The following is a 15,117-nucleotide window of genomic DNA, read 5'->3' as shown; positions in this document are numbered from 1 at the left end:
TATTTTAGGAGTTATTAAAAAAAAAAAAAAAACTATTACACGGCCTCTGGAAACGATAATAGTGTTTAATTCTCCTATGTAATCTTTTCTACCATTAGCATTCACAAAATTCAGTTTTGTCATCTCTGCTTTCTTTTCTTATACTTTTCTCTCAATTTCATTTGTTCATTTACTTTTTACTTTTTTTTAGTTATATCATCTCAGCTTTCTTCTACTTTTCTTTTAATTTCATTTCCACTTCAAATTTTACTTCTTTTTTGAGTTCTTTCATCTCGGCTTTCTTTTACTTTTCTTTTAATTTCATTTGCTACTTTACTTTTTACTCCTTTTTTGAGTTCTTGCTCATGTGGACTCAGTCGGAGGAGAGCCGTTACAAAAGTTACTCGTGTTTATCAGCTGTTACTACTACGGTAACCCAAACATGTTCGATGTATCGCAGCCAGTTTCCATAAAATGATTTTAACATTTTAAGAAATATTCATTAGACAAATTTACAAATATACATAAATATACAAGATGAAGAAGGTTAAGATTTCAACTTTGTGGTTAGTATAGTGAAATTTGTGTTTATTTAATGATAAATAGGCCATTTAACATATTGAGTGGCTCATCCCCTAAGATTACGTTATTTGACCGTGTTTCCGTTCTATGATGCTTTTGTGACTAATTGTGCTTTTAATTTACTCTAGTGTAATATTTCAATGGTTATAATTGCTTGGAATATGTATTTTACAAGTTCTATAGACTAAGTTAGGTTAAGGTAACGATTTGGTCGTTGCGGGTCGGTGCACCCCATAGGTAAATAGCTAAGGTGAGGAACCTTAAGCTAGGTAGTATTCTTGGGGGTGTATGTATGATAACGGCCACCTGTATTATTATGGCTAACAGAATACGGCAGTGGAAGGAGGTTGCAGGGGCCCGTTTAACCCCCTCCCCCCCTCCCGTTAGGTAAGTATGTAAGGACACTGCTTATAGGTTAGGTTAGGGGGGAAAGTTTAGGTTAGTTGATGTCCATTTTTAATCAACGCGGGAGAAACTGCCCGCTGATATACAAAGGCTCCGTGTTCTTGTTTTTACTTCCATTTTATAATGTGGTTTATCAGTCATAACTTCTAGATTATTAAAATGGGTTTCATTGTATATTATTACATCTCAATGTATCCTAGTATTCCAACTACTTTTTCTTATAGGAAAAATTACGCTCCCTTCGAAAATAACACTCGTTCCCGTCGCAAATGAATAGTTACAGAAATATATATACATCTATATCCGCCGATAATGGGGGACCCCCAGTGGGAACTCGGGGTTTTGGGTGGGGAAAACATACTGGGGAACCGATATATAACCGTAATTCAGTCCTTTTCTTCTCTATACATTTCTTTCTGGTATTTATTATAACCGTAGAAAAAGACAAATCAGTATACCTGGATATATTTGGGAGGAGCCGTTTCAAAGGTTATTTCTTGTAGTAATACAGTAACCAGTGCTGCCAACGCCTGATGTAGTTTAAATGTTAGCATTCCATTCCTGATGTAGATCATATGTTAGCGATCCTTGCTAACATTAGCACCCATTTGTTCGTTCGTCCATTCGCACCTGCGCATATATAACCCCAAATTACTCTTTTTATTACCGTATTATTTTCTCATTTTATATTCCCATTCAATATTATTTATCATACATTCCATTTTACCTTCCTATATTGGGTTTATTTGTATGGTTATTTCCTTTCCCATTTGTACGTACGTTCGTTTCATCAGTTTCCGATCTGCGCATATATCCCCCCCCCCTGCGCAGGAGTTTCCACTCCCCCTTTTACTCTTTTTATTAGTGTTATTTTCTCATTTTTTATTCCCATTCAATATTATTTATCATTCATTCCATTTTACCTTCCTATATTGGTTTTATTTGTTGAGTTATTTCTTTATCCCTTCCCGGTTTCACATAAATACTTACCCTGGACTAGTTTTTTTATCCAGTTAATTCTCGGTATGATCTCATTTTATATTCCCATTCTCTATTATTTACCGTTCATTCCATTTTATCTTCCTATATTGTTTGTATTTATTTTTGTTGGTTAGTTCCTTTTCTCTCCTCTGTGTTTTATAAAACTTTTCTTTCGTCTAGTTTCCGTATTTAGTTCATTCATGTTTTCACTCTTTTGTTCGTTGTTTTTCCCTTAACCAATCATCACTCTAGGCCTATTCAGATATCTCCCTACCCCCCCCCCCCTTCCTTTATCTCTGTATGCGCTGTTTTCCGACCCATTGTTCCCCTGCCTTTCCCGTTTTAACCTTTGACCTAGTTACTCGTCCTTCGTTACTAGTGCGTTTTTTTTCCCGTATTTTGAGATGGAACATATTATAGAAACTTGTACCGGTTGCAGCATTCCGTATCTAAAAGCAGTGGCTCAATTCCATGGTGATTTTGTTGATAATTCAGGTTATGTTGACCATTTTCTTAAATCTCACAATGTTATTCCTCAACGTTTAAACTGCCCCTAGTGTCGTGCGATTTTGTCTCTTCCTTCCGAGTCCAGCAAGTTTCGACGTTTCCTTCATAAAAGTAAGTCATTCCTCAATAGTCATTATTTGTGTTTTGTGACCGGGGTACTTCTAGGCAAGGTTAGGTGGGTTTGTTAGGTTCTGTGGCCTTTCTGTACTTTTTATATATTTCGTACCAGTTATATGGAGAAATTATTGAATATATCTGAGGAGATATTTAGCAGTTCTAGCTCTAGTAATGCCATCGTGTCGTTGGTAGTTCTGTGTATCAAGGTAAGTCATTCCCCCATTCTTATTATATGTGTTTTGTGACCGGGGTACTTCTAGGCAAGGTTAGGTGGGTTTGTTAGGTTCTGTGGCCTTTTGGTACTCTTTATTTATTGTGTAATAGTTTTATGGAAGTATTATTTAGTTTTCGTATGGAAAAATTTATTTCTACCTCTAGTATAGACATCGTGCCGTTGGTAACACTGTGTACCATTCGTCATCGTTGGTAGTTCTGTCAACCATTGGTAACGTTGCTAATGTTATCGTCCCCGACATCTGTTGTTTATATATTTTAACTCAGTATATATGTCCACAGTGTTAATATTTATATGGTTCATTTGTATTGTATTTCATTGTGTGATTTCGTACAGGAAATATATGATTTCCTATAGTAGATATCGTGATTTAACTGGTTTTCTCATTCATTTCATCCGTAATAACATCAACCAATTCGTCAACTTATAACTAACCGAATTGGTTGATCTGTTTGTTTGCGATTGAAATGGTCATCAAAATCGGTTAAATCTCGTTATTTGCTATAGGAAATCATATATTTCTTGTGCGTAGTCACACAATGTAATAATATACAAAATTACCTTAAAATGTCCATATTTTGAAAGAAAAACACTTTTCCCCAAGTATTCTTATGAGAAACGTTCAAAATACCGTAATATCTTTATTAATATACTGTATCATACTACAGTTATTCTTTACCGGTTTTTAGGGGTGAATGTAGTTCGTTGGGACAGGGTGAGATGAGAGTACGGGAGTCTAAGGATACGGCTCGTAGGGTAGGTTAGGTAGGAAACATGCGGTTAGGTGATGTTCTTGTGTCTGTAAAATGGGGTTTTTCACTCTGTCCCAACAAACTACAAAGGCCGTTGGTAGATTATCTCTCACCAAGTCGGCTGTCTAATTTTAAGTCTGGTTTGGGGTAGTGAGGCGACTGCTCACAATCATTGATGACTTTGTAAGGTTAGTGAGTTATACTGTGAGTGAATAAAGACTAGATATCCTAGGTTAGGTTAGGGTGAATGATAGGAGATTTTGATGGTTACTTATAGTGGTATCGGTAAGTATTTACATTTAATTGTGGTAAATAGCTATCGAATTTGCTTTTTGTTTTACCTCATTAGGGTGATTATTTATCCGTGCACCAGCACTGGTAATTGTAAACCTTAATGTTGAACTATTATGTTCCATCACGGTAATTGTTTACTTGTGCACCATCCCTAATAAATGTACACCTTAATATGGAATTATTCTTCAATTACGGTAATTGTATACCCGTGCACCTCCAATAGTAAATGTTGAACCTTCCATTACTGCAAATCTAGGATTCCCTACCCCTACTCATTGTGGTCATATGCCACCCTCACACAAGCTATTAACAATTTATTATTATTATTATTAACGATGTTTTTATGCCCAGTAGAACTTGAGAACTAATCCTGTTTTGATTTTTACTGTTTTCAGGTTTTGGTACTTTTGAAATTACTGGTAGAATAGAGAGATGCAATGGATTTTACTAATATCTATATTTTCCATCCTTTGAAGAAAAATATAAAATCGGAAATAATTTAAGGAGCCTTTGTAGATCAGCGGCCAGGTTCTCCTGCATGCATAGAAAACAGGAATTTCTTCTCATTTTCTGGCCATTCATAAGACAAGGCCGCTGTGCTACAAAAACTGTCTGTTGTTCAGCAAAACCTCAACTTAAACACCCCTACTTAACCTACAAGTCGTGTCCCTACCTAATGGCAGCTAACGCCTCTTTGGGAACCCCCTTACGTTGCCATGTTCTTAGTCATACCTGATGGGGGGAGTGGGGGGACGGGACTAACACCCCATCTGTGACCCTCCTTACTCTGCTCTATTTTTAGTCAGCTGTCATCATGCATACATTTGGCTGCGATCATACTGAGACCCCCAATTTAAAAAAGAAAAATTGATAGATATTCATCAGGCTACTAAACCCCAAGGCAACCTCTTGCCTAGACAAATGAGGCACTGTGTTCATACATATGATATGTCATAGTCTTTTTTCACTGGCAACAGACTACATCCGTGAGTAGATGATTTTTTTTTATAAAATGCATAGACATTATTTTGTACAGTACTTCAGAGCACATTGGTACCGATATGGCTTCGGTAAAAAACCAAAGGCAAGACGTATTCAAGGAGGTCACCTCTAATGCCCAAAAATATTTATTTGCCCATATATTGACATTGACACAGTTGTAGTGTCCCATCTTGGACAGACTGGCAGCATACACTTTTGAGAGGTGAATATCCCTTTCAATCAACAGCTCTATCTGCTATTACAGTATACCCTGTAGCCTTGGCATAAGATGCTGGATAATCTGTCAACCTTGGGACGTCTCGTTCCGAATGGTCGTCTCCACCTGCACAAGACAGCCTCCCTCCTCCGTCATTAGTTCTGATAGGGGAGGATTTCAGACTACAGTACCTGGTATGGTGGGTGGGTGAGACAATGTCGATGCCATATCAACATGTCGGAACATTGAGCAACTCTCCTCGCGTTCCAGCGCTCTGGCACTCGGTTGTGCCGATGGACGACAACTCCACCGGAGGGACGAAAGCCCTGTTATCAAAAAAGAAGTACAATATCTCTCAGCTTTGCCAGTTAGCAACAGAAATTCCTGGGTGGGCGGTGCTGAACTCTTATCTCTCTGATAGCCTGCTCTATTCCAGGCAAAGAAGAACATTGTGACGGCCAAGCTGAGGAGGGAGATGCAGATCATTGGATCAAAATGATCACATCCTCAGGATCCTGACTTTATGGAATTCCACAGCAATCGACCCGTTCACAAGAGCTCTAAATTGGAAGCAACAGATATATAGTACTGCTGATTGGGACCTGACCCTGACTGAGGCTTTCCTCTGTCAGGAATCTTACCCTCAAAAACTTTTTTTCTTTTCCTTATAATCCTCGAAACAGATTAGAGAACTTCCCGTTTGCACTTTTAGCTTCGCTCATGTTGAATGCCGGAGATAGGTCTTGTCCTCCTTCTACCCAGAAGTTGAAGCTGAATCCCAGAATCCGTCAGTTCCCAGTTCCAGATCTTCTTTGCTTCAGGTCATGAGTCTTGGAACAATAACCGACAATTCGGATCAGCTGCTCCTGTGTCCTTTGGAGGCCCACTAAAGTGCTGCTTTAAACAGACACTGATAAATCCATGGCACTTGCAATGTCACCATCACAGGGAGAGTAAAGGTGACTAAATACAATCTCCCCTTGGCTAAGGAAATTCAATGACTGTACTCGGTGTAGGAGGAGATGATGATGATAACAACTCATTCATCACCCTCACCTTCTGCCCAAAGGAAAACACGGGTTAAAATTCGTGTTGTCAGAGGAGTCAGCACGACCATGGCATTCTTTGAGAACGACAGACCACGTTTACGGCCCATCATCTGCGGTAATTAACCAATAGGGCCCTAGACGTCTTTGCGCTGGGACCTGTAGTAGCTACACGGTTGGTGGTATAGTTGCCCAGGCTCCTCTCACAGGACCATGAGCATCGGATTGAGGGTGGAGGTTACGTGGTACACTTGGATGAAAGGGAAGGTTGACTGGTCCTTTCCTTTCCTTTCATCCTCTCCTCTCTTTTGGGCACAGCATTGGAAACCCTGTCAGCTGGAATCGAATCTCTTGAAGTTAAACCCCACCTAGCCTGCAGCTGTTCTATTATATAGACACGGAGTGTTATTTCACACACTCCTTACGAGGGGGAGTATGTTGTATCCAGGCAATCCCATTGATATATATATATGCCTCAAGGTTAACACACACAGATATTCCGCTCCGCAGCCTGTATTGCACCTGTGCACGAGGTGTAAAGAACCTTAACTCTGCACTGCTCATAAGGTCCTGTGTTTTGGTAACCCAGGATAAGTAGCCATCCAGTTTCAATATGGTCTTCCTCTCACCTAAAGATAAATCTCCTACGTAAAGGGCGTAAGCTTGAGATGTTTTGCATTTTTCCTAACTAAACGAACCCGAGTCCTTTACTTGTACTCTCCCACCATCACCTACCTACTAGAAGTCCCGGCTGCAATCAGAGTGAGTTCTCAGTGAGCAAGCAGAACCTGCTTACAGCTGGGTAACTATTATAAAAGTTTAATTGTCATATACTCCAGCCTCGTTGATAATCCATCCTATGTAAAGAACTCAAGTTTCTATAGGAAGGAAAACTACAAATTATTTTCAAATTCGTCATATATTAATTAATATGCACAATATATACATTAGGAAGATGAATACTTTATATGTGTAGTTTAGATCAAATCAAAACCTTCGGGTCAGCCTCGAGTGAGTTAAGAATTCTAACGCTGTGGTCTCATTAAATTGTTTATTTATTATTGAATCATTACTGTATTGTGTTTTACCTATAGTCAAGTTATTTCTAATCTAAATTTTGTCAAAATGTTTCCAAAGGACAGTACATATATGAGCTTGGAAGTGGGTAGCACCAACAGTACAAACTTGCAGCCAATGTTTTGGTGTTGAACAGGCTGACATAAATCCCTTTTCTATAGTTTATGAAAGTTCTATTTTAATGTTGTTACTGTTCTTAAAGGTATTTTAATGGTTCATTATTTCTCTTGTAATTTATCCATTTCCTTATTTCCTTTCCTCATGGGGCTAATTTTACCTGTTGGAGCCTTTATAGTTGTAGCATCCTGCTTTTCTATCTAGTGTTGTAGCTCAGCTAACAATAATAATGATAATAGTTACCTCTTTTCCTTCTCATTGCTTAACATGTTAGATTTGACTCCCCGGTTTCCTTCCACTCTTTTCTTATGTTGAATGGCCTCCATAGCCCTGACAGCTTATAATTTTACCATTTTCTTGGCAGGAAAAAGGAGGAAGAGGATGCCAGTCTCTCCATCACCGGCCCGGCGGATTTGGCCGAGGAGGACCTGGCCGGGAGCGACGACGAACAGGAGAGCGACGACGAGAGAGCGCACAGCAACCTCATTCATGACATTGGGGAAGTTGAGTAAGAAGAAGTGGTGATTGTCAGTTTCTTTTGCGTTTTTGAAAGGACGTGTTACCATCGTGGGGCTGTTACTTGATGGGAAATACGAATATTGGTAACATGTGGATTTGAAAACTGAGATGGTCCTCAACTCGCAAACCTTCAGAGATGCCACCACAAATCCAACTGAAATCCTATCCATAGTTCATAATGAAACACTTTAATAATAAAACATCATTATATAATTCAATCCAAGATGACATTTGCAATATGAAACGCGTCTATTTGTTGTCTTTTACAACTGAAAATGTTTAAAAATTTGACTTAAAAACAGCTTCTTATACCTTATGAACTTTGTAAGTTGAGCGCATTCATATGTGTTGGAGTTAGATATGAAAGCTTTATTTCAATGTCAAAATATACAAGTCTCATTTATGTTGGTTCCATTTTCTATTCATCTCATATCCAGAATGGGGGCAGCACCTCGAAGCGTCCGCTTCTCGACCAGGGAAGGCGCCGCCGAAGTTAAGACGGGGGACATTTTAAAACATATTGGTTTACCAGAGTTGGAAAAAGCCGTCCGCAAGGTTCTTACGTTGGCTACGCCTTTAGAGAAAGTTACTGTTAAGAGGGGGAGTCACCTTATATTTACTTTGAAGGAAACTTTCTTACGAAGTATATCTTTGTCATCGGTACAACGTTTGCGAGAAATCGTCCATAATTACAGAAAGACTCCTCTGAATTGGTTTGGATTTGGCTTGGAAATAATATACCGTTGCTGTCATATTGTTTTGAAATTTTTCATTGTCTTTATTTTCCATTGTTTCGTAACCGAAATACAAACCACGCTATTTACATAGGGTATTACTTTCGGCGTAGCTGAAATGACGAGAAATTAGATTTTTAACGAGGGTTAACTACCCCCACGCTAGTTAGCAGGGGTAGGGAAGGGGTAGCAAGCTACCCCTTCCCCCCCCCCCCCACACACTGGTGAGTTGTCTCACTTCACTTTTGGCTCGGACGATGTACAGACGTTTCTGTCTTCGTCCTCATTGTTGACAGCCTTAATTTGTTTTTTGCTTTTTCTAGATTCTGTGTGTTTTGGAAGTTGGCCTCGACCGTTATCATCGCTATGCGCAAGTGCCCTGGACTCGCTGGCCGCCCTTGAGGGACCTTCATGTCAGCGGAGGACACCGATCCTCACACCCTTTGCCCGCAGTGCCGAGGTCAACGGTGTGAGAGGGAGAATACTTGCAGTGAGTGTAGGGAGTGGTCTGCCTTCCAGTGGGAGAAGTTCGGCCGTCGGCGTAAGAAAAAGTCCAAGAAAGACCGTTGTCCTTCAGGGGCAACCTTGAAGAAGGAAGGCTCTAAGGACTCCTCTTCCGCCGCCCGAACCTCCTCCGAAGCTCCCACTCGATCGGTCTCTCATGAGAGACTGCCGAGTGGTAGCACAGGCCCTAGTGGTGTTTCCCGACCTCGGGGTGCGGGAGAGGGCGTTGCCTCCCTTAGCGTGGCAGCTCCCTCTTCTCCTCCGGGGGAGGATATTTTGGATTTTAATGAATATGACCAAACTGTGTCTAATGATGATTTGTTCCAGCTTTGGGCTTCCTTGGGGCTTAAGGGCTCGCCCTCCAAGGAAGCCCTGTTTGACCTGATCCAGTTGGGGGCTGCGGTCAAACAGTCGCCGGTAATACCGGAGATATTCCCTTCGGATATTGTCGACACTGTCTTGGCAGAGCCTTCCGACGGGTCTGGTCAAACCCTTGATGCTGCGCCTGTTGCGGACGTTGCTGAAGGCTCTCCGCCCCCCTCCGAACATCCTTCGAGGGGGGAGGGGAGTCCCACGGTCTCTCCTGCGGGCGGGTCTCCCCCTAGGGGGAGCGCGCTGACAGAGACTCCTCTTCGGAGGACTGATGACTTGGACGCCCTTCTTCGAGGTCGTATTCGCCGTAAGGCCCGTCGGCCTCTCCGCAGCAGAGGACTTCCTTCTCCCTATAAGGAAGTTAGGAGGCGCCTCTTTGGTTCTTCCTCTCCTGATCCTTCCCCTGAGGAGGAGCCCCCCCCCGTCAGAAGCAGACCGTCGCAGTAGCGTCCCTTGACCTCTCCGCAGATCGTTCGCGATCTCCTACGCCTGCCAGATCTTCCGACCTGCCTTCTCCGTTCCTGGCTGCAGATGCGCTTTGGGCGCCTTCTCACCCTGTTATCCAACAGGCACCGATCCCTTCGGGGAAAAGGGACTCTACTCACGGTGTGGGTAAGTCCCTTGCGCGTCAGGGTTCCCCTGCGCGCCCACCTGTGCGTTCGCGTGCAGTAGCGCACAAGCGCTCTCCAGAGTTACAGTCTTCGGACTTAACTCGCCAGCGCTCTCCTGCTCGGCAGCGATCACCTGCTCGCCAGCGCTCTCCTGCTCGCCAGCGCTCTCCTTCTCGCAGGTCTCCTGTGAAACAGCGCCCTCATGTTCCTGATGTGCGCAAGGCGCACCTACGTTCTCCTGTGCGCAGCCGCGCTACTACTCAGCCTGTTCCTGATGCGCGCCCAGCGCGCCTTCGATCACCACCGCGTCCACAATCGCCAGATCTGGACTTAGGCAAGGCCTTCTGCTCCGGCGCAACAGCGCACACGCTCTCCAGAGCGCTCATCTAGAGCTCCTGTTCGCGAGCGTTCGGCTGCGCGTTCGTCTCCCTCCATCTCTTCAGATGTGCGCAGTAACCTTACTAAGCGTCAACGATCACCTGCGCGCCCACGCGATCAGTCGCCTATGCGCAAACGCTCTCCTGAGCGCCAACGCCCTCTTAAGACTGAACGCCCCAGGTCTCCGACTCGCCCGCGCGATAAATCGCCTGTGCGCAGTCGTTTGCCTGTTCGTGGTACGCGCCGTCGTTCTCCGGAGTACACGCGACATCGCTCGCCAACGCGCCAGCGCTCTCCGCCTGGCAAACTCTCGCCAAGTCGCTCGCGACTTTTCTCGCCCGAACATCGTCATTCTACTATGCGCTGCCAGCGGTCGCCTAGTTTTCAGCGCACCCCTTCACCTACGCGACCGCGCGCACCTTCATGTGCGCGCCAACGCGTCCATTCGCCTGCGCTCCCACGCGCCATCTCGCCCGCGCGCGAACGCGCCCACGTGCATTCTTCTACACGCGGCAATCCGCCCGTGCTTCGGAAATCGCCCGCGCGCGATCCCTTGAATGCTTTTTCGCGCGAGCGCCGCCGCGATCCCCATTCTCGCAGGGATCATCAACGCGGCCAACTGATAGGGACGCGGACTTCCAGATCGGCCTCTGGATCGCCACCGCGCAAGCGTAGGATTACCTACCAGGATCAGGACCAGGAAGAATCTACGGAGAGGTCCATGCAACATTCTTTTTCTTCTTCTTTTCAGGCAGGCCCCGTGGCGTCCACTCCGAAGGGTCAGGAGATCCCCTTCCCTCCAGCAGGGATAACTGACACGGCGTCAGTTACCCGTCAGCTTTGGTTCCGTCACATAATGAACGCAGTGGTTCAGGCTGTGAAGCCTGCCCTCGTTGATTTGGGACTTAAACCAACGGCAGACTCATCCCCGCTGAAGAGAAGGAGAGGAGTGGACTTCATGATGACTTCTCCTCGGGAGAAGTTGGCTCCCAAGAGGTCGGTCAGGAAGGCTCCTTCTCCCGTGGACGAGGTTTTCCGTCCTCAGGAGAGTCCAGCGAGGCAGGGTTGTCCCCCACGGCACCAATAGGAGGAACCCCTCCTCTTAGGAGAGAAACTTCTCGCGAGGAAGCTCCCTTCCAGACCTCTTTGCTGGAGTCCTGTATTCCTCCTGGGAGGGAGCCCAAGGACTCCAAGACGATTCCTAAATTGTCATCCAGGATCCGTCTAGAGCCAACCAGACCCCGGGAGAACGTCCACGTGTCTCCCCAAGATGAGCCTTTGGGGACCGGAGACTTAGCTGCCAGTCCGCAAGGAGGAGACCAGTTCAAGTCAGAACACGCTTTCTGGCAGGTCCTAAGCTTGATGAGGCAACTCAACAAGTTTAAGGACCCAGAGACTGCCCCTCCTGAGGGCAAGGACACGGTACTAGACCAAGTCTACGGCACCCAGAAACCCCCTAAGTCCAGCGCAGCTTTGCCTTGGTCCAAAGGGGTGAAAGGGGCCAGGGACAGGGTCGAAGCCCAGCTCTCCGAGCTCGCCTCCTCCGGTCGTTCTTCTGCCGGGCACAAACTCCTCCCGCCTCCTCGAGTACATCAGAGGAGGTACTTTGAGATCATGGGGGAGTCCAGTATGGCTCTTCCACTTCACCATTCTGTGGAAGAGCTGACCAGGGGAACTCCTCTCGAGAAGCTCTCCGCTCGGCAGGTGACTTTCTCGGCGTCGGAGATCCTGAGCCTAGAGAAGGTCACGAAGCGTGCCATGCAGGCAACTTCGTGGCTGAACGTTTGGCTGGGATCTCTGGGCATCCTATTGCGCTCTGAGGATCTGTCCAAGGAGAGCAATAGGAAGGCCTTGGAGACCTTCCTCCTCTCGGGCACGCGTTCAATCGAGTTCCTCGCTCACCAGGTTACTAACCTGTGGGCTAACTCGATCCTCAAGCGTCGCGACCCAGTGACCGAGAGGTTCCATCCGAAGGTTCCCGCCGTGGATGTCTGCAGGCTCAGGCACTCCTCCATTACTGGGAGAGATCTGCTTGAGCCCAAGGAGATAGAACAAACAGCTGAGAGGTTGAGGAGATCGAATCAGGATTCTCTCCTCCAGAGGGCCCTTACATCTCGGCCCTACAAGCCTCCAGCGCCTCAACAGGAACAGCAGCCTCGCAAGACACCGAAGCAGGCTCCGGCAGCTAAGACAGGGGTGTCTAAGCTGCAGCCCTTTCAAACCAAGGACAGAAGGCACGTCAAGTCCTCTAGGGGAGGAAAGAATCCTAGGGGCAGCGGCCGTGGCCGCAAGCGCTAGGATCGGCAAACCCCCCGCGTGTCCACCTGTGGGGGGATGCCTAAAAAGTTGCGTGCACAGGTGGCAGCAACTTGGGGCCGATTTTTGGACGGTCTCCGTGATCGGCCAAGGTCATCGCGTCCCATTCACGACATCTCCACCTCCCCTGACAGCGAATCCAGTGTCGCTGAACTCCTATGCCACGGGATCGGCAAAGGGGTTAGCCCTTTGGGCAGAAGTCGAGACCATGCTCAAGAAGGATGCTCTCCAGGAGGTCGACGACGGCTCCCCAGGCTTCTTCAGTTGACTCTTTCTTGTAAAGAAGGCGTCTGGAGGCTGGAGACCTGTCATCGATCTCTCAGCCCTGAACAAGTTTGTCAAACAAACAAACTTCGTTCAGCATGGAGACAGCGGACACGGTCAGACTTGCAGTGAGACCGCAAGACTTCATGTGCACACTGGATCTGAAGGACGCGTACTTCCAGATCCCAATCCATCCGTCTTCCAGGAAGTACTTGAGATTCAGCCTAGACAGCAAGACCTACCAGTTCAAGGTGCTTTGTTTCGGTCTCTCCACAGCACCTCAGGTGTTCACCAGAGTGTTCACACTGATTTAGTCTTGGGCGCACAGGAACGGCATACGTCTCCTCCGTTATCTGGACGACTGGCTGATCCTAGCAGACTCGGAGTCGACCCTTCTTCGACACCGGGACAGGCTTTTGGAGGTTTGCCAAGATCTGGGGATCATGGTAAATCTCGAGAAGTCCTCTCTGCTTCCAACGCAACGACTGGTATATCTAGACATGATATTAGACACCGATCTCCACAAAGCCTTTCCATCAGACAACAGGATAGCAAGGCTGAGGAGGGTCGCAGAACCTTTCCTGAGGCGGGAAGAGCTTCCAGCCCAATCCTGGTTACGTCTACTAGGCCACCTATCCTCCTTGGCACATCTAGTCCCGAACGGCCGCCTCAGGATAAGATCCCTCCAATGGCGGTTAAAGTCCCGGTGGAATCAAGTCTCTGATTCTCCGGACTTTCTGGTTCCTATAGGATCCACGGAACTGACGGACCTTCGGTGGTGGCTGAACGACGTGAACCTTCGAAAGGGAGTGGATCTTCTCGTCCTCCCCCCGGATTTGACTCTGTTTTCGGACGCGTCAAAAGAAGGGTGGGGGGCCCACATTCTGAACCAAAGGATCTCAGGCCTCTGGTCAGAATCAGAAAAGTACCTCCACATCAACCTGCTAGAAATGAAGGCCGTTTTCCTGGCCCTTCAACAGTTCCAACGGACCCTGGCGGGCCACTCCGTAGTGGTGATGAGCGACAACACCACGGTAGTGGCTTACATCAACAAGCAGGGAGGTACCTTTTCTCAACAGCTATCCCATCTTGCAGTAGAGATTCTGAGATGGTCCGAAATCCACTCGATAACACTTTCGGCTCGCTTCATTCCGGGCAAGAGGAATGTGCTCGCCGACAGTCTGAGCAGAGCGACGCAGATAGTGAGTACCGAGTGGTCTTTGGATCCTCAGATAGCCAACAAAGTCCTGACTTTGTGGGGTTCCCCGACAGTAGATCTGTTCGCGACAGCCTTGAATTTCAAGCTGCCCCTGTACTGCTCTCCAGTCCCGGACCCCAAGGCTCTGGCAAGATGCTTTTCTGCAGAGGTGGGACAACATCGACGTTTACGCCTTCCCACCATTCTGTCTGATGAGAAGGGTGCTCAACAAGACCAGACTATCGGTCAATCTCTCCATGACTCTAGTAGCTCCGCTATGGCATCACGCGGAATGTTTCCCGGACCTTCTACAGCTCCTGACGGAGCTTCCGAGGGAACTCCCCCCACGACACGAGCTACTCAGACAACCACACTGCAATATCTTCCACAAAGCCGTAGCGTCGCTTTGGCTTCATGCCTGGAGACTATCTAGCGTCTCCTCACGGAGAGAGGATTTTCGCAACAGGTTGCAGACAGGATGTCTCGCCACCTGCGCAAGTCCTCTATCAGAGTCTACCAGGCGAAGTGGAAAGTCTTCTGTGGTTGGTGTCATGGAAGGGGTATCTCTCCACTTGATGCCACTATTCCAGCAATAGCGGAGTTCCTCGTGTATTCACGGGAGGAAATGCGCCTTTCGGTTCCGGCGGTGAAAGGCTATCGCTCAGCCTTAAGCCTGGCATTTAGGCTGAAAGGAGTAGACATTTCCTCTTCGTTAGAACTTTCCCTACTCATACGCAGCTATGAGCTTACCTGCCCTCAGTCAGAAGTAAGACCTCCTCCATGGAACGTGGTTCGAGTTCTCAGGTCTCTTAAGAGACCTCCCTTCAAACCATTACGCCAGGCTTCTGATCACCACCTGACTTGGAAGACGGTGTTCCTATTCGCTCTGGCCTCGGCCAAGCGAGTCGGCAAACTTCATGGTCTCTCGTAT

General features: G+C 46.4%; 1 protein-coding gene across 5 annotated transcripts; it reads left to right on the top strand.

Moving 5' to 3' along the window:
- Nucleotides 1-394: 394 nt before the first annotated feature.
- LOC137633454 (serine/arginine repetitive matrix protein 1-like) lies at nt 395-12,709 on the top strand. Of its 5 annotated transcripts, none has more exons than XM_068365746.1 (3): nt 395-545; nt 7,655-7,798; nt 8,247-11,900. In XM_068365746.1, exon 3 carries the CDS (start codon nt 10,536-10,538, stop codon nt 11,493-11,495), a length of 960 nt encoding a protein of 319 aa, XP_068221847.1. In that variant the 5' UTR covers nt 395-545; nt 7,655-7,798; nt 8,247-10,535; the 3' UTR covers nt 11,496-11,900. The 5 variants fall into 3 exon arrangements, with proteins under 5 accessions (XP_068221848.1, XP_068221847.1, XP_068221850.1 ...); XM_068365745.1 differs by having other exon boundaries at nt 7,655-7,811; XM_068365747.1 differs by having other exon boundaries at nt 7,655-7,811; nt 8,247-12,709.
- Nucleotides 12,710-15,117: the final 2,408 nt, after the last annotated feature.

The sequence above is a fragment of the Palaemon carinicauda genome, chromosome 43 (assembly GCF_036898095.1).
Source record: "Palaemon carinicauda isolate YSFRI2023 chromosome 43, ASM3689809v2, whole genome shotgun sequence".
Lineage (NCBI taxonomy): Eukaryota > Metazoa > Arthropoda > Malacostraca > Decapoda > Palaemonidae > Palaemon > Palaemon carinicauda.
Note: the sequence above shows the minus strand (reverse complement) of the source record. Positions and strands in the feature narration are given on the sequence as shown.

Excerpts from the sequence above, each read along its gene's own strand:
- LOC137633454 (XM_068365746.1), top strand. The coding sequence starts at position 10,536 with ATGCGCAAACGCTCTCCTGAGCGCCAACGCCCTCTTAAGACTGAACGC.